Raw genomic sequence first — 23,754 nt, 5'->3', positions numbered from 1 at the left:
TCTAATCTCAAGGAACTCCAAGTTTAATTAAGAGCATAGCCTGCTTGGCAAAATCCCAGGAAATGAAGGAAGAAAACCCCATTCTTCTATAAGAGACATTCTGGTCTAATTAACTGAGAGCCCTGAATGCATAAGACCTTTTACTCAAAAAATCTCCACATTACCTTAGAGGAGGAAGAAAATAGATAGAACCTCATCATTTTACATGTAGCACACTAAGGGCCAGTGGGAAAGTGACTTAATAACGGTCACAAAGCAGTAGGTCATTTAATATTATCACATAACCCCACATGTAAGTCCTACTATGACAAGTTTAGTGATGAGGAAACAGGCTCACAGAGGTTAAGTAATGAGTCCAATGTCATAGCCATTAGGAAGAGCTGGGATTTAAATGTTGCCCTTATTCCATACCACATGCTCTCAATTACTATACTGTACTGCCTTTCACACATGCAGCTTCCACAAAAGGTGAACATACAGAGAAATTAGAAATGTTTTTAAAACAGCTTTCCAAGAATCAGTGTGACCCAGGTTGCCCCAGTGTTCAAAGGTCTTAGAGGAACCACTTGCCGGCTGCCTGCTCTGCAGTCCCAAGCACTGAAGTTTCTTATCTTCTCGGGCCAACAGCAGCATTTTCGACTCTGTTCCAACCTCTCGTTCACCTGCATGACAGATGAGCTATGTCAATAATGGACTAGGATGATTAGCTGGCAGTACTCAGAAAGCATAGCTATTGACAGCTGTTTACTGAATTACTCTGCTAGTCACTCACTTAATAGTTTTAAAAAACATTTATTATGTTCTATATCTTGACATTGGTATTGTTTATATGACTGTACATATTTGTCAAAACTCACAGAATGGTGTGATTTTAAAAAAATGACTTTTACTATATGTAAAATATACCTCAATAGACCCAATTTTAAAATATTATGATTATCAAGTCCTTTGTAATATGGAAAGATACCATACTTGGAACAAGGTACAGAGTACAATGCTAAACAAAGTAGGGCCAAACATATGTAACAATATAAACGGAGGCTGCTGGAGGAGAGGAGGGACACAGGAGAGTAATACAGCTCCGTTAACATTTTTTAAAAAGTAATTTCATTTATTTTTGGCTGTGCTGGTCTTTGTTGCTGAGTGGGCTTCTTCTCTAGTTCTGGCAAGCAGGGCCATCATCTCGTTGTGGTACGTGGGCGTCTCTGTGGTGGCTTATCTTGCTGTGGAGCACAGACTCAGTAGCTGTGCATGGGCTTAGTTCCACGGCACGTGGGATCTTCCCGGACCAGGGATCAAACCTGTGTCTCCTGCATTGGCAGGTGGATTCTTCACCAGTGAGCCACCTGGGAAGCCCTGGACTTATGCTTTTTTTTTTGGGCTTATGCTTTTTAAATGAGCGTGATGATTCCTATGAGAATGGATTACAAAACAGAGCAGGCAACAGGTACCGGCAGACTGAATCAGGATGCTGGCAGGAAGAAGAGAGACCTGGAGGGAGAGGATGAGGTGGAAAAATAAGAAACATTCTGAAGGTAGAGATGACAGACTTTGCTGATGCGGGACAAGAGGAAAGGTGGCAGTGGATCTTCAATGAATCTTAGGCTTTGGGCTTAAGCAAGGAGATGGTGGTGTCATTAACTGAGATGGGAAAAAACAGATTTGGGGTTGGAAAGAATCAAATGCTCCATACGATAAGTTCAAGCTGTCTACTAGACATTTAAATAGGGTCTAAAATGTGTAAAAGATCTATGCTTTAGATATTTTTTGGAAATCACCAGCTTAAATACAATATTGAAAGTCATGGAAATGATAAGATCACCTAAGAGAGTAACTGCAGGGCTGAGGGCCCTCCAATATTTAAAGGTCAAAGGAAACATACAAAAGGAGACTAAGAAGCAGTAGCCAATGAGCTCTAAAGAAAAGCAGTGTCGTGCGGTATTACAGAAGCCAAGAAAGAGCAGGGTCCTGAAAAGAAGAGTGTCCTGTGCTGCAACCTACTGAGAATTTGGAAAGATAGCCACAGAGAGGTAACACTGGATTACACAACATGGAGTTGCCGGTGACCTTGACAAGAGTTGCTGCCAGTTAAGTAGCTGGGGCACAAACCCAACTAGGACAGGCTGAAGAATAACTAGGAAGTGAGGAAATAAACAAAACAAGAATACCTTCATTTAAATTACTTTAAACCAATGATTTTAAAAAACTCAACCTTATTTTAAGTAATATCTGTGAAATCTTAGGTTTGAAGTAAGATGTGTATGTATTAATATATAACTTAAAAATGAGTACTGCCTGAAATGATCTTGTTTACCACTAGCTGCACATGCATCACACTTTGGGGAACAGACTTTTCCTATTAGTCCACTGTGGCGCTAGTTGTAAAGAACCTGCCTGCCAATGCACGAGACACAGAGACCCAGGTTTGATCCCTGGGTCAGGAATCTCCCCTGGAGAAGGAAACGGCAACCCATTCCAGTATTCTTGCCTGGAAAATCCCTTGGCCAGAGGAGCCTGGTGGGCTACAGTCTACAGGGTGGCAAAGAGTTGGACACGACTGAAGCAACTTAGCACACACACATTCCATGGCTACTCAGTTCCTGTCTCTTGGATTTCCTTTCACAATCCATTAATTCCCAAAGAGGGGCCAGGCTGGTAGTCATAACAGTTTTAGTTCTTGGACCATAGTGCATCTATATGGGAAGTTTAAGAGAATGAGAATACTGTCTATAATGATGGGCAAAATTAACCCAAACATACAGAGGAATACTTAGAGCAGTTTTATTCATAATTGTCCAAACTTGGAAACAACTAAGATATCCTTCAGTATATGAATGGATGAATAAACTGAGGTACATTCAGACAATGGAATACTGTTCAATGCTTAAAATACTGTTCAATGCTTAAAAGAAATGAGCTATCAAGGTACAAAAAGACCCAGAGGAACCTTAAATGCATATTACTAAGTGAAAGAAGCCAATCTGAAAAGGCTACATAGTTTATAATTTCAAAATTCTGGAAAAGGCAACACTATGAAGACAAAAAAAAATATCAGTGGTTGCCAAGGGTTATAGGAGAGAAAGGAACAAACTGGTGGAGCAAAGACAATTTTTCAGATAGTGAAATTTCTGCATGATACTATAATGACAGATACATGACATTGTACATTTGTCCAAATCCACAGAATATACAACATCAAGAGTGAATCCCAATATCAACCTTGAACTCTGAGTGTTAATAACGTATCAGTATAGGTCTATCAACGTGACAAATTTACCACTCTGTGGGGGATGCCAATAATAAGGAAGGGTGTGCCTTTGTGGGGGCAGAGGGTATACTAGAACTCTGTACTTTCTGCTCAATTTTATGTGGACCTAACTGCTCTAGAGAAAGCAATGGCACCCCACTCCAGTACTTTTGCCTGGAGAATCCCATGGACGGAGGAGCCTGGTAGGCTGCAGTCCATGGGGTCGCTGAGAGTCGGACACAACTGAGCGACTTCACTTTCACGTTTCACTTTCATGCATTGGAGAAGGAAATGGCAACCCACTCCAGTGTTCTTGCCTGGAGAATCCCAGGGACAGGGGAGCCTGGTGCTCTACCCTCTATGGGGTCGCACAGAGTCGGACACGACTGAAGCGACTTAGCAGCAGCAGCAGCAACTGCTCTAGAGGCAGAGATACTGGGAGGAAAAACAGTCCTGTTTCCATCAGAAAAGCAAATATGTTATAATCATAGGAAAATAAGAAAAGAACACAAGTTGCCTTATTAGGATCTTTATCATTCTGACTCACCAAAACTATCATTCTACTCACCTATTTCCCCTTATGAAGCTTACACCAACTTTTGGCCCAGCCAAGCGTACCTTTAACCAATGGATAATTTTACCTCCGTACTGTTTTTTAATGTGAACTGACTACCTCTACCCCTGCCCTAGGTCTCATTCTCCCATCTTTCCCAGTTGAACTTGAATCCATCCTGCAAGGTTCAAGTCAACTTCTTTTGTGACTCCTTTCTCATCTATACTAACCTAAAATACTCTCTCCTTAAAAAAAACAAAAACAAAAACTATTATGTTTGCATTCAGTGAATCATTATTTTAGCTAAAACTGCACTGATCTCTGTTTTACAGGCATTAGCCTCAACCGCTAAATTAAACTGTATTTACTCAAATGTAGTAACTATGACATATGCTTCCTTTGTAAATTCAAAGCAACACAAACGTAGTAGATATGCAATAAATATTAGTCTTACGATGAAAACAGAAATACCTACAGAGCAGGAGAGGAGGAGGAAGAAAAGGAGAAACTAAGGCAAACACTGAAGGAACCTAAAGAAACAAATTCATATACTGTCATCAACTCACTGGGCATCTGCTCAGGGGAGCCGAGGTTTATCGAGTTGTCAGCAGCACCCACAGCCACTCCATTGATGGAAGAACCACAGTCTGCAAGGACTCCCAGGCAGGCTGAGCGCCCACAGTCCCAAAGTCGTGCTGTCCCATCGCGAGAACCAGATACCACATTCTTTCCCCGATCAACAATGGCTGTATCCAGGATACCTGGCGAGAGAAAAAAGAAAAGACCATAAGAAGGAGTAGATAGTAAAGGAACTAAAGGGCAGAGTACATGCGTGGATCTGCATAAATGACTATTTCTTTACAAATGAGTACTGGATATGTACTACATGCTGGGTACTTTCAACAGAGTCCCTGTTTCCCAATAGTTCAAAGACTAGCTATGAGAAACAGACATGGAAAAAGGAGCTTTGGATTTAATTTTTAGTGGCATGTTCTAGAACCGTGGTTTTCCAGGGTTTTTTTTGGTTTTGGCTTCAAAACATGTTTTTTAAAAACAAAAGTTAAGAAGTCATTTTAGGCAGTTCAGTATGAAAATTACTGTCTTAAAAGCTCCTGCTGCTTCCATTGAGAAGTAACTGAAAGGGTTAGTTTCTCTTCAAAAAAAAAAGAATGTGACTTCTTATCTGGCCAAGATCAAATAGCTCCATTCCTCCCAGGTCCTTCCCTTAAAACTGAAAAAACCTGGACATAAGACAACAAGCAAGCTCAGTTGAAAGATGTAAGAAGGCAGTTCACCTAGGGACCCCAGGACTTGAAGAACAACAGGGAAATGAGTTTCCCTGCATTTCCTTACTGCCTCCCATATATCCTAGACAGGACACTGCTGAAGCCTCTAGCATAGAACTGATTTTTTTCTTTAAGGCACAAATTAAAAATAATAGCAAAAAACAAAAACCAAACAACTCCAAGGAAAGTCTGTTGCTTCTAGGCAGAAGACTGAGAAAAGGGTGGCCTAACAGAATATAAAACATTTTGGCAATATCCATCTTCCTCAAACAGCAAAAGAAAAACTGCTACCTCCCCCGCTTAGAGTTTCACTGGGGCTGAACAGGGAGTGATCTTCTATCCCACCCCTGCAAAGAAGCAGGAGACAGAACTCCGATTTTCCCCACCCAGCGATGCTGAGCAGGTCCAACAGGGTACTGTCAGTGCGGAACTGAGCCTCTACTCTCACCCATGGGGGAAAGAGGTCATCTTTCCTGAGGGAGCAGGAAGTAACACTCCACTATCCCCACCCCTCCCTTGGTGTCAGTCCGCAGGGAACAGATCTTGGGCCCAAGGGGAGGCAAGGAAGTGGTGTAAAGTTGAGGTGATGCAAGTTGGTGCCCCACTTTCACCAGGAAGGCATCAGCACAGTCAAAGGGAAGCTGAGCTTCTACCTCACCTGTTTGCAAAGAGATAGTGTGAGCCAATGCTCCACTTTTGCCAGAGTAGTGTTATTAGAGGAACCCAGCAGGAAGCTGCGTATATACACCTCCTGGGCCCTTGCATCATACCATGACAGGGGACTGCCTGCTAAAAGAGATCAAACAAGATCCAGAGTGTTATAAGATCCAAAATGTCCACAGATTTTATAATTTTCAAAGCCGTTGTTACCTGTTATCTATTTGCTATGATCCCTGGCCTCAGGAGCACACAGCATAAAAAGGTAGAGACAGTCATGGACATAAAGAGCTACAATTCAGGGACACGTGTGGTAACATAGGACTGCGGAGTAGAAAGGGAATCTGACCCTATGGTGATATAGGCAGGGCTGATACTTGCTTTATTAAAACCCATGTAATTATCCTATTATAGGTGCCCAATAAACACTTGCAGGTTGAGTGATAAGTACCTGACCAAAGGTTACTGAAGTAAACACATGCTCTTTGGCTTGTTCCTATTTCTCTCAAGATGAGACAACTTCAGATATACAAACCTTGACAAAAACTCAACATAAGGCACAAGAGATGGATGACCCATGCAGTTAACAAAAGGCCTCAAGTCCTACTGGAAATTTTACTCTGAAAGCCTTTTCCAGAAAAAGATGCATTAAAAAAAATGCCACAAATTGAAAAAGTAGCCAGTCTGGGGGCTGTTTGAGAAAATATGATTAGAGACAACTCAGGTAGGACCTAAGTCACAGGGTAAGTTTCCAAGTATATCCAATTTAAAATAAAAATTAAATACAACCTATGTAGCTGGTTATAGTTGTTGAAAAAATAAAATCCAATCCTCATAATTATATATCAATTGGATAAGGGCCAAATAGATGAGCTTTTAAAAGTAGCCTTTCCCTCAGAAGTAGACTGAAGGAGGCAACATGTCTTATCGCTATTTTACAGTTATTTAGAGCATACTTTGTCATTGTAAAGTACCTTAACTTTAGAAAATTCACCTTTCCACTCTTTTTCGATAACACAGCATTCTAGCTAGAAAAGGATTTTAAACTTTTTAACAATCATGAAGAATCACCAATAGGAACAAAAGGAAGGGCCTTCAGCTCTTCCCAAGAAATCAAAGATTTATATCCTTATTGGAAAGTTCCAACCATTATTTAAAAATATTGAGTTCCATGGAAGTGATACAAACTTTAAAGAGAAAATAGTTATGAAAAATATGTACCCAAGGAGGATGCTATTGTGGCTAGAGAGCTGTGAATGGTATAACTGTGTACAAATTTCAACTAATACTCAGTAAAGAGGTTGGAGGTTTTCCCTTTCTATGAAAAGTAGAGTGGAAAACTATCACCCCATCTCTAATAAAATGTCACAACATAGGGGCATCTAGTGTGGGTTTCTCCACTCTTATGTGGGAGGAATAAAAGAAATAGAAGCCTTATAGGAGCAGGAATCTGTGAGGAATGACTTTAAGAAAAAGCTATAAAAGGAGTAGGAACGCCTTTGTAAGAGGAGAAGCCACACTTAACGACCTAACAGAGCTACCAAGGCTTTAGTTATCAAACCAGTCTTTAACATATAAACCAAGAAGAAAAAAAACTGCATTCAAGAAAAGATTTAGCTGATTGACATATAAACATCCTAGCCAAAGTCTGGGAAATAAGATTAAACTATGCCTGAATAAATAAATAAATGAATAAATAAATAAGAAGAGGTGGCAAGAATATACATAACTGTACAAAAAAGATCTTCATGACCAAGATAATCACGATGGCATGATCATTCACCTAGAGCCAGACATCCTGGAATGTGAAGTCAAGTGGGTCTTAGAGAGTATCACTACGAACAAAGCTAGTGGAGGTGATGGAATTCCAGTTGACCTATTTCAAATTCTGAAAGATGATGCTGTGAAAGTGCTGCACTCAATATGCCAGCAAATTTGGAAAACTCAGCAGTGGCCACAGGACTGGAAAAGGTCAGTTTTCATTCCAATCTCAAAGAAAGGCAATGCCAAAGAATGCTCAAACTACCACACAATTGCACTCATCTCACACGCTAGTAAAGTAATGCTCAAAATTCTCCAAGCCAGGCTTCAGCAATATGTGAACCATGAACTTCCAGATGTTCAAGCTGGTTTCAGCAAAGGCAGAGGAACCAGAGATCACATTGCCAACATCCTGTGGATCACTGAAAAAGCAAGAGAGTTCCAGAGAAACATCTATTTCTGCTTTATTGACTATGCCAAAGCCTTTGACTGTGTGGATCACAATAAACTGTGGAAAATTCTGAAAGAGATGAGAATACCAGCCCACCTAACCTGCCTCTTGAGAAACCTATATGCAGGTCAGGAAGCAACAGTTAGAACTGGACATGGAACAACACACTGGTTCCAAATAGGAAAAGGAGTACATCAAGGCTGTATATTGTCACCCTGCTTATTTAACTTCTATGCAGAGTACATCATGAGAAATGCCACAAGAAGCACAAGCTGGAATCAAGAGTGCCAGGAGAAACATCAATAACTTCAGATATGCAGATGATACCACCCATATGGCAGAAAATGAAGAGGAACTAAAGACCTCTTGATGAAAGTGAAAGAGGAGAGTGAAAAAGTTGGCTTAAAGCTTAACATTCAGAAAACGAAGATCACGGCATCTGGTCCCATCACCTCATGGGAAATATATGGGGAAACAGTAGAAACAGTGGCTGACTTTATTTTTCTGGGCTTCAGAATCACTGTAGATGGTGATTGCAGCCATGAAATTAAAAGATGCTTATTCCTTGGAAGGAAAGTAATGACCAACCTAGATAGCATATTCAAAAGCAGAGACATTACTTTGCCAGCAAAGGTCCATCTAGCCAAGGATATGGTTTTTCCAGTGGTCATGTATGGATGTGAGAATTGGACTATAAAGAAAGCTGAGCACCGAAGAATCGGTGCTTTTGAACTATGATGTTGGAGAAGACTCTTGAGAGTCCCTTGGATTGCAAGGAGATCCAACCAGTCCATTCTAAAGGAGATCAGACCTGGGTGTTCTTTGGAAGGACTGATGCTGAAGCTGAAACTCCAATACTTTGGCCAACTGATGCGAAGTTAACTCATTGGAAAAGACTCTGATGCTGGGAGGGATTGGGGGCAGGAGGCGAACGGAACGACAGAGGATGAGATGGTTGGATGGCACCACTGACTTGATGGACATGAGTCTTGAGCGAACTCCGGGAGTTGGTGATGGACAGGCAGGCCTGGCGTTCTGCGATTCATGGGGTCGCACTGAGCAACTGAACTAACTGAACTGAACTGAATAAATATTAGTAAAAAACAGGGCAAATTTCATATTTCTATACAGGTTTCTAACAAGTTTAATCAATTGAGTTCTCAGAAAATAATGAGTCTTCAAGCATCTTCTATTACTTGGAGGCAGCATATCCTATTTCAAAGAAAGTATATTAGAGTTTGAAAAGAATGGCCCAAGTGCTGAAAATGTAACTTGATTTCTGAAATGTAAGTATCTTTCCTACATTTGTAAGCAAAAAACCTCAAACAATCAACTGAAATGGTGCTTCATTTGTTCTCAATATTTTCAAAGATTATGAAAGATCTGGTGCTTACTACAAAAAATTAAAACTATGAATATATATATATCCAAATTCAGCAACCTTAATTAAATGGCCTGGGCAAGTAAAAAACTTCAAACTGATTAAAGCACACTTTAGAGCTACTTAGGAAATTCATACATTACAAACAGAACACTACTTTTAGTTTATTTTTTCATTAGAAAAATTTAGAAACACACAAAAATCTTACCTCTGCTTGTTAATTAAATAATGAATACACTAATCCTTTAATTACATATAAAATATGTATCTAAAAGTATTAGAAAAGACCAATTACATAACAACTAAGATAAAAAATATCTATTTTTCTGCTAGAAATAACAATTTCTGCTTTTCACAGTTGACAAGCATGTTACAACATCACAAGGTTCAACTTGCCTGGCAGAGTTTAAAGTGCAGTGTTACATTTTTAATGAACAACAATAATAATATTCACTGTGCATTTATTTTATACCAGGGATTATGCTAAATCGCTTATATGCACCATCTCTTTTAATACTACTATCCCCATTTTACACGTGAGGAAATAAAGACTCAGAAAAGTTAAGCAACTTTAAAAGGCTTCACAGGCTACGATGTGGAAGAATTAAGATTTAAACCAAGATTTGTATGTCTCCAAATCCTAAGCTTAACCACTCTACTATACTGCCTCCCTTACTATCATGTTTCCATATACTAGAAGTAATACAGAGTCAGACATGACTGAAGTGACTTAGCAGCAGCAGAAGTAATAAACAAGCCAGGGACTTAAGCTAACAAAGATTATCCTTTATAGCAGATCTTTATACAAAGCTGCTCTATTAGTGTCCTAATGATTCTTTGCAGTAAGGTGATGTTCAGTGAAGTCTTCCTTTTATATCTTGCTTGCCAAACTTACCTAGGCAATAAAAGACCATGTTCACTTTTGATACTATCTTCTGCTTTTCTTATTTAGTCACCAGTTGTGAAACTACCAAAGATCACAAATGCAGGTAATAATTCTTCTGGTTTTTACATGGTAATCTCAGAACTAGAAAGACTGTAGAAAAGGAGTCACACAGAGCAATTTGGAAGTCAACTGGGTAAAGACAATGACCCACACATGCTGCTAAATTACTGGAGATTAATCTTGATTTTGGCTCCATACTTTTTAAGAACTGGTGGTGGTGGTTTGTTTAGTTGCTAAGTTGTGTCCGACTCTTTGCTACTCCCTGGATTATAGACTGCCAGGGTCCTCCGTCCATGGGATTCTCCAGGCAAGAATACCGGAGTGGGTTGCCATTTCCTTCTCCAGGGGATCTTTCCAACTCAGGAATCGAACCCGGGTCTCCTGCATTGCAGGCAGATTCTTTACCAACTGAGCTATGAGGGAAGCACTTTTTAAGAATGGGCAAGCCCAAACCAGTCAGCTAAACAGAACTAACTGGAGAGGAGTATTCAAGACCTGACAGACATTAGCCTGGATCTGACTAACTTCTGCAATTTCCCCTAAAAGTTTATTTCTGTTCAATCTAAAAAAAAACACAAAAAACAAAAAAAAAAAACCTCTCAAGGAAAAAGAGTCAGGGTTGTTATACTCTAGAGAAGCCTCCACCCCAAAACTTTTCTCTTAAAAGAATGGAACAATTGTATGAATAAAAGCTTAATTTATCAGTGAACACTCTATATAGTTCACTTTGAGTGACATGCATGGATTCTTAAGGAGAACTGGGAGGCTTAGGATTCATGTGGAGGGCACAGTCCATAACTGCAGTAATCCAAAGGTATTCTGAAGTTGAGCGTGCACTGATGCTGGACATACATCTTGTTAAGTTCAACACGCAGGGCCATGCCTTGTTTCACTGGAAAGCTGCCCCGTGCCTCACATCGTCACGGTGGCCAGATGTGAGGTGAATCCCTTAGTGTTCCTCTAGACTCCCCAACTATGCAGGCCACTTTGATGCTTCATACCTGTCAGTTCTTTGGCCTGAATGTGAGGAAAGTTCTAAATATCCCTTCTATTCCCTCTCTACACCCATGTACTTGAGGCTAAGAAGAAAATTCATTTATTTGCCAAGGTTAACATATGTGTTTGCTAGATGATCTATATGTAATCTGACAAACCATTATAAAGAAAAATATTAAAACTTAAAAAAATCAACACACAAGTTATTTATAATATAGTCAGATACACAAGGCAAAAACACTAGATTAAATACCATAAGTACAGGGTGATATGTAACAAATTCTCAAATGGGTGGTGAAGATGATGTGTATTATGGTCCCAAAGGAGGGATCAAGGTAAGAAATTACTTGAGGATGTTTTTACAGTTTCAAAAATATCCAAACCCATAAAAATTAGAATGACATATTTATCACTTTTTTTTAAAACATTCCTAATTAAGGATAAAATGTCTAAATATCTTTTTTCCCCAACAAACCAACCAATCATTTAAAGAGGGAAGATGTTCTCACTGAATCTCTACAATCTGATATCAGCAGGTTAGGACCAAGGTCTGACTCGTGTCTGGTGAGGCAGCCATTTGCAACCCAGCTTTAATCTCAACTCAGTGGGCACACCTCTTTCTTTTTTCCCAGCACAAAGAAGATGATCTCCTGTGGTGGCTCTTTTTATCTTATCAATTGTGGAAAATAACTATCTATGTAGGGCAGTTAGTTCTAGATAGCAATAACAAAACTGGGTAAGAAAGGAATTTTTAATCCCTGGGGAAATACCACTTCACTTAAATAGCCAGTTATAGAAATTATTTCTGTTTTTGTGGATTACTAGATTCTATCTTTTTGGTGCTTCACTTCTGGGGATCTAATTACAGAAGACTTTAGGAAAAATCACTCTTCATACCTCCTTTGTGACCTTTGAAGGTCACCACACAGCTAGCATCTTCAGCTGACCATATCTTCAGCTGGGCATCCATTCCCCCACTCAGAACCACAAGGCCTGATGGGAAAAACCTGCAACAATTCACATCAAACACATGTCCTTCCAATACTCTCTGGAAAAACAAAAGAGAATTCCATGCTAGTTCTCTTGTCCATCCCTTGATGTCCTCTTACCTCCCATATCCCTGGTCCCTTAAATGATACATCTACATGCTGGATTTTAAGACAAAAGAGATCCAAAGAATCTGTTTAGTTCATCTGTCTACCAGGTAATGTTCTAGGAGCTGTTGGCTCCCTTTCCTGGACTTTGGCTACAGATGTTGTGAATTTGATCTCCAGAGCTCTCGCAACTATCCATAAATCTATTTCTACACATAAGGAGCTGAGGAGGTTTGAGGGCTCTTTTACTTACAATCCTCTGTACAGGTTGAGAGGCTCAGTCATACAGTCAGTGTAACAGCCTATGTACTCTGTCTTAGAAATGTATCACTGAAGGCAGTTCATATCAAGGTACCATCCAGACATTCACTAGCTGGGCTCTCCCACCGTTTCAGCCCCAATTTGTTCTGGCAAATCATCAAACTTGAGCCTGGTTCTCATATTAACAAGGGGAAGAATAAAGACCAATCAAAGTGTAGTGTCCCTACATTTTCAGAATGGGCCACTCTTCTTTCCATGGCCCAGTCTAAGGTTTCTCAGACCACCCTAAAAGTGTATCCAAAGCCTTTACTCTGAGCTCTCCATTGGAAGCCTGCCAGATCTTCATGCTTCCATCAGTGCTAGAAGACACACCAAGGCCTCCTCCGCTGGAAACGTCCAGGCATGTTATCTGTTCAAAAGACAAAACCAGTGTTGTAACCAGTGTTACAAATAATGAAATGCTCTTCTTTCCTTGAAATGTTATAAACCTCTCTCAGTTAACACTCCTCTAAGACTTCTTCAAGCCTGTGCTTCCCAATCCAAAGAACATGTATTTCATATGAAGGCTGAATTATCATCGCTGATCTGCCAAAAAGGCTAGAGCCAAAACATTTTATTTCTCAAAACAAAAAGATATTCTTGTAGTCATATATAACCTCCTGCAGCTTATATAACTGTAAAGTCCCTTATTCCCATATCATTTCCATAGTTTCCACCTTTTGCTATGTTACTTTAAAATTAAGATACCTCTCCTGATTCTTAGGAACCCACTTACACAAAAGACAGACTTCCAAGATGCACCAGAAGGATTCAAGGAAAAGCAAAGATGCTTCCATTCACTACTTCACACTGCCTCTGTAAAACCTTAATTGTGTTTGTGTATTTCAGAACAAGTAACAGAAAATTCAAATTGCCAACACGGAATGGATCATCAAAAAAGCAAGAGTTCCAGAGAAACATCTATTTCTGCTTTATTGACTATGCAAAGCCTTTGACTGTGTGGATCACAGGAAACTGAGGAAAATTCTGAAACAGATGGGAATACCAGACCACCTGACCTGCCTCTTGAGAAATCTGTATGCAGGTCAGGAAGCAACAGTTAGAACTGGACATGGAACAACACACTGGTTCCAAATAGGAAAAGGAGTACGTCAAGGCTGTATATTGTCACCCTGCTTATTTAACTTCTATGCAGAGTACATCATGAGAAATGCTGGGCTGGAAGAAGCACAAGCTGGAATCAAGACTGCTGGGAGAAATATCAGTAACCTCAGATATGCAGATGACATCACCCTTATGGCAAAAAGTGAAGAACTAAAGAGCCTCTTGATGAAAGTGAAAGAGGAGAGTGAAAAAGTAGGCTTAAAGCTCAACATTCAGGAAACGAATATCATGGCATCTGGTCCCATCACTTCATGGCAGATAGATGGGGAAACAGTGGAAATAGTGGCTGGCTTTATTTTTCTGGGCTCCAAAATCACTGCAGATGGTGACTGCAGCCATGAAATTAAAAGACGCTTACTCCTTGGAAGGAAAGTTATGACCAACCTAGATAGCATATTTAAAAGCAGAGACATTACTTTGCCAGCAAAGGTCCGTCTAGTCAAGGCTATGGTTTTTCCAGTGGTCATGTATGGATGTGAGAGTTGGGCGGTGAAGAAAGCTGAGCACCGAAGAATTGATGCTTTTGAACTGTGGTGTTAGAGAAGACTCTTCAGAGTCCCTTGGACTGCAAGGAGATCCAACCAGTTCATCCTAAAGAAGATTGGTCCTGGGTGTTCATTGGAAGGACTGATGTTGAAGATGAAACTCCAATACTTCGGCCACCTGATGCAGACAGGTGACTCATTTGAAAAAGACCCTGATGCTGGGAAAGATTGAGGGCAGGAGGCGAAGGGAACGACAGAGGATGAGATGGTTGGACGGCATCACCGACACAATGGACATGGGTTTGGGTGGACTCCAGAAGTTGGTGATGGACAGGGAGGCCTGGTGTGCTGAAGTTCATGGGGTCGCAAGGAGTCAGACATGACTGAGAGACTGAACTGAACAGAAAATTCTAAGATTCCCTTATGCAATTTCACTATTAGGAATCACTTCCTGAATAAGCCATGATTAGAATGCCAAGTCTTTTTCATATACATGCATATGTATTATCCCCTTTATATTAAAAAAAACCCAGCTGCAAATATTCCAGAAATGTAAGACTGAGATATATAATTCCAGCCATATTCCCAGCAACTACGATTCTCACATGACCTAAATTATTTTTTAAAAAGTAGGAGTTTTGGCTTTAGTTATTCAACTTTCCAGTTTACATTTCTATGCCAATTAAGCCATAATGAATAGGTGTGGCAAAACTAAAGGGATTATATAGGTCACCTCCAACACTAAGATTTTCTCTTCTTTATTTTGATTCCTCAATAAAAGGACTGTTAACTTAACTGTAGTTCCAATTTAAGGATTATGACAACAATTAACATTTATATCACGATTCATCACTTATAAAACATTTTCAAATACACTGAATCATTTGATCTTCATAATAATCCCATTCTGCCCCTAGCTTCTCATTGGTGGATTCTGCTTTCACACTCACGTCTAGGAGACGTTTCTCAGACCTTTCTTCTCCCACCACTACCACCCTAATCCTTGGCCTGACAATGACTAGCAGTACTTTCAATTTCAACTCTGTTCTGGCTTCCCAACTACATGATGAGCTTTATAAGTGTCAGAACCATGTCCAGCACCACTTTCTTACACAAATCATAGGCTATGTACATAGTAACTATTCGACAAATACCTAATCCCAGTTTGGGAATAAGGATGAAGCACCTCATCAACAGATAAGAAAGTAAAGCCATCTGACCTTTATCAAGGAGACCAACTACTGTCCCCATTCACAGGGTCTCAGAAACAAAACACATTTAACACTTTCCTACTCATCCTGAAATCAATTTAATCCCTAAAGTAACACAGCAAAACATCTTTCCTGACTCATGTGGCATCTATTTTGGGCTTTATAAAAGACACCTGAAATTTAACCTGTCCAAACAGAACCCTTATTTTCCCCTGAAAGTGAAAGTCACTCAGTTGTGTCTGACTCTTTGTGATCCCATGGACTATACAGTCCATGGAATTCTCCAAGCCAGAATACTGGAGTGGGTAGCCTTTCCCTTCTCCAGGGGATCTTCCCAACCCTGGGATCGAACCCAGGTCTCCCGCATTGTGGCCAGATTTTTTACCAGCTGAGCTACAAGGGAAGCCCTCTGCTTCCTACCAATACAACTACTTGTCCCCCACTTAGTAAATGACCCCAGAATGTACCCAATTCTCAGGCCAAATCTTTAGGATTATCCCAACTCCTCATTTTCTCTCTCTCATATCCAAGTCATTGACAAATCCTATCTGGTCCCACACCCTAGAATATAGGCTCTACACCACCATTCTATTCATTGCTATAGCTCCAGTGCCCAGAAGAGTATCTGGAATACAGTAGGTGATTAGTAAATGGGTGAACCACCTAATAATGAGTTCAAATAAGAGAAAGAGAATAAGAAATAGAATAAAAGAACAATTAATGTGTGTGTGTTTTTAAATGACTTATTCCACAAAAGGTAAGCAGTTCTCCGAACACCTGAAGGAGTTCACCACTTCTTCCTCTCGAGGTCTTCAGTTCTATATTTATATATTACAGTGGGTGTCAACAAGGAGCAATTTGTTTCTAGGGGGACATGCTGCTACTGCTAAGTCACTTCAGTTGTGTCCGACTCTGTGTGACCCCATAGACAGCAGCCCACCAGGCTCCCCCGTCCCTGGGATTCTCCAGGCAAGAACACTGGAGTGGGTTGCCATTTCCTTCTCCAGTGCATGAAAGTGAAAGGTGAAAGGGAAGTCGCTCAGTCGTATCCAACTCTTCGCGACCCCATGGACTGCAGCCTACCAGGCTCCTCCATCCATAGGATTTTCCAGGCAAGAGTACTGGAGTGGGGTGCCATTGCCTTCTCCAGGGGGACATGTGGTGATGCATAAACATTTTTAGTTGTCACAACCGGGGGTGCTATCTAACTGACCACTTGTAGGTAGAGGCCAGGGATGCTGCTAAACATCCTACAGTGCACAGAATAGCCTCCTATGAAAAAGAATTATCTAGCTTAAAATGTCAATACTGCCAAGGTTGAGAAACTCTGACATACTGTTTGGTACCCTCTCAGTTAATAAACTCTCCCTGGAGGGGATGGGGATATTGTGTTATCATCTCAGTTATAGATCTTTGAGGCCCTAGTTCCTCGACCTAAAAGGTAATTAAGTCTGAACCATCCATTTCTTTCAAAGTGATAGTACCCTAAAAAGTAGATTATAGATCATACCAGCTGTCTCCTTCCTCCAAATTTTTATTAAAGGAGGAAAGAAAATTAACATTTACTGAACAGCTATTATATGCCAAATATGTAACAGACACTATTTTCATATAATCCACTCAAAAATCTTTTAAGCATTAGTAAGAAATCAGATGAGAAACCTGAGGTTTAAGAGGTAGTTAAGTAACTTCCCTAAAGTGACAGAGCAGAGCCAGGATACAAACCTAAGTCAGAGTCTAAAGTTAAACATCTATTCCTTAGTTACAGAAAAAGAACAGACAGATCAATGGAGCAATTATAAATACTAGATATAGATGACAATTCACATCCTTGAGATAAAGGATGGATTATTTTGTAGTACTGGAACATGCTAATCATTTCAAAAAGAATTGTTACAAACACTGTAAATCAGATATACTTCAATAAAATAAATTTAAAAAATTAAATTAGACCCCTCCTTCAAATCAAGTAACAGAAATACAGTTTGAAATGTAAAAAATAGAACATAAAAATTCAAAAATTATCATATTTATAATTGTATTTAACAAACACTATTTATATTGTGTTTGCCAGGTTCCAGGCCCAATTATAATTGCTTCAATCCTCACAACAACCCTAAGAGATAAATACTTTTACTCCCACTTTAGCACAGGAAGGTTAAACAACTGGCCTGAGGTCACACAGTTAAAGTGGCAGAACCAAAAGTCAAATCCAGGGGATCAAATCCAATGAGCCTGACTCTAGAGTCCCTGCTCTTACCCATTACACTGTGTAATTTAAAGTATGTGTGTGTGTATATATATATAAATATATATATATATTTATATATATATAAAATCACAGACTCCCCTAAGCAGGATCCCAAAGGCAGTCATCATAAATTGATAGGTTTTATTATCTAGAAAATTAAATATTTTATATGTCAAGATACTATAAACAAATAACAATAAATGATAAACTAGAAAAAAACTATCTGCAAAATACATGGCAAAAGATCAATACTCTAAATATAAGAAGAGTTCTTATCAATAAAGAAAAAAATTCACACGTAGAAAAATGGGCAAATGACATGAAGAATGGTCAATAAATATATGAAAAAGTGGTCAATTCATAATTAATCAAAGGAAATGTAAATTAAAATAGCAATGAAACATCATCCCTCAATGGTAAAACTTTAAAAAATTTGAATAGCCAGCATTAGCAGAGAATGTCAAGTCAGACTGGCACAAAAGCGATAAAAGTAAAAAAAGTCTTTTTAGGCAATTGATAGGGCCCAGTTGTAGGTCAATCAGTCAGAAAATTCAGTACAAGTAGAAAATAATAAAAAAGGATATAAAAATACCCCTATATTTTATTTTAACTCAAATACTAATCTTTTCCTGAGTCCACTAATTACTATAAAGACTTGACTTTCTTGTAAAAAACTATAACCAAATGGTACACAACTTCTAGTTTCTTGAAAGCAAAGCAAATCTTTAGTCACACTTACAAAGCAATCTAAAAGCAAAAATTTATCCAGGGTTTTTTAAAGAAATCTTTTCCCTAATACTGTACTACATTTATTTTGTCCAAACTACCAAAATAGCAGGTTTAAAAAAACTCTTCTTGGGACTTCCTGGCAGTCTAGTGATTAGGACTCTACTCCAGGGGGCACAGGTTCAGTCCCCAGTTGAAGAACTAAGATTTTGCATGCTGTGTGATATAGCCAAAAAAAATCCTCTTCTGTATCAAGTCTCTATAAAGCAATCAAACTGAGTTTCCAAAGACATAGTCACTCTGCCTTTCACACTTATATTTCACTGGCTTAACATATTTAATTAACATAATTTCAAAAACAGTACAACAGACATTGTAACTGACCCCTGGTAAGCATTCAACTTAACTGGTAGTGTCAGCATGCAAACCTCAAAGACCTTACAAGCTGCAAATGTGCTGTGAGCATGAATCAGAATGGTTTACAAAGGAAATGCACAGCGACAGTTGACTCAATAAATCAGTTAAGTGGAAGCCAGGTAGAGCATACCAAAAGCCTTATGATGCACATTCCCTGTGACTCAACACCTCTACTTTTATAAATGTACTCTAGTTTTTTCTTACCTTTGTGAGTAAAGGGTTAGCTATAAGTATATCATCAAAACTATGAAGACAGAAAATTAGAAATAAATGAATGCCCAGTAATATGAGAAAAATAAATTATAGTAAAGCCATACAGTGGAATACTATGTGACTCTTAAAATAATACACATAAAGTAAACAAAGAATGATGTACATAATAAGAAATAAAAAATAACTTATAAAATAGCATGTACTATATGTAAAATATTTAAAGAAAAAAGATTGGATCAAGGAAAATAATGATATGGAAAGTATGGTACTGGCACATATCAAGCAATCAATAAATGTTAGCTATTACAAATATTATTATTAATTTTACTTTTAAAAACTGAGCTATAGTTAATAGACAATATTAGAAAGTTACAGGTATACAAAATAGTAATTCACAATATTTTAAAGATTACACTTACAGTTATAAAATACTGACTATAGTCCCTGTGTTGTACAATATATTCTTGTAGCTTATGTATTTTACACATAATAGTTTGAACATCTTAATTCCCTACCCCTATCTTGGCCCTCCTCACTTCCCTCCCCCTATTTATATCCATTAGTTTCTAAATCTGCGAGTTTGTTTCCTTTTTGTTATATTCACTAGTTTGTTTTATTTTTCAGATTCCATATCATATAGTATTTGTCTTTTTCTGTTTAACATATTACACTTAGCATATCCTCCAAGTCCATCCATGTTGTTGTAAGTGGCAAAATCACTGATTATTATTAGTAAGTGCCATATAACAAAAGCTCACGTTATCTTTATATTACAGAAATGAATGATTTTCACTTTCTTTTGTATTTCCTAAATTTTGATCACTAAATATATATTTGTTTCACAATAGGGTAAAAACAGCTATTTTTGAAAATGTATCACACAATAAGAAACAGTAGGCTTTAATATAATCCTTCATTTCTGCTTCCAAAAAGCCTATGGTACTAGAAAGGGCTTTATCACAAAAATCTCTGAAAATTATCCCTCAATATGCTGTTCTTGGAATTTTGAGAAAATGCCTCTTTCTATAGGCAAAGGGAGAGAAATATGAGCAGTAGCAAATTACTCAAACATTAAGTACTATCATCATTATCCAAAAGTAGGTAAGTAGCACTAAAGCATACATAAGAAAATTTCAAAAAAAAAATTTTTTTCACACAATTCCTCTCTTTAAGATTACCAGTAATTTGAATGTATCACTGTGAACTATAGTTTTGCCCAGGTATGCGCCCAGGAGTGGGACTGGTGGATTATATGGTAATTCTACATTTCGTTTTCTAAGGAACCTCCACACTGTTTTCCATAGTGGCTATACTAACTTACATTCCCACCAACAGTGTAGGAGGATTCCCTTTAATAATAATAATAATAATAATAATAAAAATTATCAGTGAGTGGATTTGTACATTTATTCTAAGGACCCAACTACCAGTTTTGCCAAACATATCGCACTTTATCGGCTGTGTTATAACACAAAGTAAATGAAAACCACATTAATTATTAATATGTTTATAGCACTAGACAAGCAGATAAAACGAAAAACTAACATGTTATTATGTTTTCTCTTCATTTTATCAAAATACTTACACTCTTCGTATGAATTCTGGAAAAAGTAGTATATGGTGCCAGAAACTTTGAAGATACATTTTCCTTTGGACATGAAACATGAATGCTTTTCTAAACAGAGAAGGAAAGATGAAATCCATCAGTAAAGCTACATCAATAGAACTAAATAAAGCTTCTTAAAGAAAACATTAGGATGAAAGAAACTCTTACCTTTTAAGTGTACCCTCCTTCTCTAATCCTCTTTCCCCAACCCATAAAACTATCACTCCCCTATAGATAAGCAGTCCTTTTACTGCAGAGGGTTGCAATGTAATTTGATATTGCTGAGCCATTATGTATTTATGTTGGTTTCAACTGAAGACAAACCAACAATAAGATACAAATGACAAACACGAGAACATTAATTTCCATAAAGAAAATCCAATACCAGTACTCTCAATCAGCAATGTGGCAAAAAACAGGACCAACAGCATCAGCCCGCAGGCCTAGGGCACAAAAGACTTATCTAAAAGTAAACCTGCCGCCTACAAGAATTTTCAGAAAGAATGTTAGACTACTGGCATGTATAGTTACCAGAGTAAGAAAGTAGGTAAATTATGGTATGCTCATACAATGTGTAGGCCCTGGTCAGGCTTACAATCCCACCCAGGCTGAAACTGACTATATATGTTCATAGACTGGTCATTACCAAATAGCTGTCTTATGGTATCCCATGTGTTCTGCCTAATCATTACCACATATATTTCAGCTACTGCAGCAAGAAACCACTAGTGACATAGTATTAAATTATACCTAGGACCAGACATTAGATTCAAGTGACATGACTTGCTAAAGGCAGACTGTAACCATTTAAGCATGTTGGTGTTTCAAGGCCAAGATATAACAGGCTTGGTAAACACCTCCTCAAGGATTCTTGCAATACAACAATCCCCTACTCTAATCAGCAGAACACTAACACTGTCCCCTAAGTGTGTATCTCCTACATAGAGCTGAGGAGCTGCTCTCACTAAAGGGACCCTAATCTGTTATCCCTTATGCAATAGTACTTAAAAGTTTCTGAAAATTCTTCTGGACAATGAAAATGTCTTCAACAATCAAGACTTTCTAAACCTCTTTATGTACAACAAGCACAGTCTTCACAGTTCATGAGAAAGAATAGTTTCAAAGTTATAATATTCTCATCACTGAAATCAATATTCTCTTATTACAGATCTTCTATTCCTTTAAAAAGACAATTAGGTTATCTATATGGACCGTTCTTTCTTAGCCAGCATATCTATGCCTGGCTGCCTGCAGGCCTTTTATTAAATGAGTTTTTGCTCTAACCGCATGACAAAGCCCATACAGCTGCAAGAGAGCTGACCTGGATTTGGAATTGTCTCCTGTACCCGAAACTAAAGTGTCAGCTAAACTTTCCTGGCTAAATATTCATACCAAGAAACGACATGAGGAGCTCTAAAAGCTTAGTGTTCCGGCCTCTGGAAGAACTGGGTTTTCTCTCAGAAGACTATTTCTTTGGAGTTAATTATATAAAAGATTTCAAGAAATGAGTGGCTTTCTCCTGCTCATCAATCCTGCAAATCACACTTTAATCCATAAACAGACAATGAAGGAAGATAAATGTTGAATTATCTTCCAGCAGTAGAAAATGTTCATGTTATTAATGAGAAGATTTAAAAGAAAAGCTGTGGGAAGTATCAAAACAGACAAAATTCAGTGTGAAGGGGAAGAGTGAATACTCCACACTAAGATAAAATTAAAAGTCAAAACTTTTATCTTTTTGAGGGGTTAGGTTTTTAAGCATAATGACAGATCTGTTTTAACAGGACAATGCAGCAACATCAAATAACAAAGTAACTCATGGTAGTTAGGAAACATGAATGTTCAACCATAAGCACTTACTGTCTGACCCAGCAGGTATTCAGCAATAATTAGCAATGATGTTGGAAGGGCCTGAGTACAAAGGAAGTCAGCACCCAGGCTGTGAATGGATACTGGCAAACCACCTGGGGAAAATGTAGGCTTGCAAGGTGGTGTTATACTTGAAGTTAATAGAAATGGGTTTCAATTCTGACACACTCTAGCCAGCTTTGATTATCAAGGGTTAATTAACCTCTCTGAGTCTGTTTGCTTATCTGTAAAATGGAAATTTAAAATGCTAATCCCACAGGATTGTTACAATAAACAATAACTCACTTTTGAAATACCTTAGTTTCTTTTATATGCATTCTCAATCCCCACTAATCAGCCTATGAAGTAGAATACAGTCTCTGTTTTATAGATGAGGAAACTGAGGCTCAGGTAACCAAGTTATTTGTCTAAAATTATATAGTTAGTAAATGTCACAGTAACTAAGACTTGGACTCAGATCTTCTGGCACTTTCTACAATACTGTTTATGAAAAACAAATATAAAAATATATAAAAACACGTAGCTTATTTTGCACAGACGGTAGTAAATGAACATTTGCTAAAAATCTTATGTAAAAAACAAAGTACTCTATTCTTGTCAGTACACCTGAAACATCTTATAACTAAGAAAGCTTAATTACACCAAAGAAAGAAAAAAAAGAAAAGGCTGTTTCACCCTTTGGGAATCATCTCACTAGAGCACAATGACTGCAGCCATCAGAATGAAGAAGGAAAGTCAGATCATGAGTTCTGCAACACTTAGATGGCCATCTACTCACCTCAAAGACTGATGAGAAAAACAATATATTAAGTACCATAATACAGGCCTTCACCAAGGTGTGGCCAAACACATACTGCTATATTGTACAATATGGGGTACTAGCTACATAAACCTACTGAGCACTTGAAATGTGGCTAATACAAATGAGTGACTGAATTTTTAATCTTAAAGTTTAATTTAAAAACTGATACTTGATCCAATTACTGGAAAACTTTTTAAATATGTTTAGAACTAGTTAGGTACATGAATCATCTGTTTTCAACTGTAAATTTCTGTAAACCTAAATACATATCAAGTATTTCCAATTAAAAAATTAGAGTTTGAATTGAGATGTTCTCTAAGTTAAAATATACAAAGGAGCTCAAAGACTCAATAAGAAAAAAAAAGAGTAAGAAGAAA

At 38.2% G+C, this 23,754-nt stretch overlaps 1 protein-coding gene across 1 annotated transcript in view; it reads right to left on the bottom strand.

Annotated features, from left to right (window-relative positions):
* PAAF1 (proteasomal ATPase associated factor 1) overlaps positions 1-23,754 on the bottom strand; it is a 40,623-nt gene that overhangs the window by 10,704 nt on the left and 6,165 nt on the right. Inside the window, 5 exon segments of the mRNA XM_052652666.1 lie at positions 571-662; positions 4,367-4,561; positions 12,176-12,326; positions 12,944-13,042; positions 20,686-20,775. Coding sequence (XP_052508626.1) covers positions 571-662; positions 4,367-4,561; positions 12,176-12,326; positions 12,944-13,042; positions 20,686-20,775 — 627 coding nt within the window.

The sequence above is a fragment of the Budorcas taxicolor genome, chromosome 15 (genome assembly GCF_023091745.1).
Source record: "Budorcas taxicolor isolate Tak-1 chromosome 15, Takin1.1, whole genome shotgun sequence".
Lineage (NCBI taxonomy): Eukaryota > Metazoa > Chordata > Mammalia > Artiodactyla > Bovidae > Budorcas > Budorcas taxicolor.
This window is presented reverse-complemented; position numbering and strand designations above follow the sequence as displayed.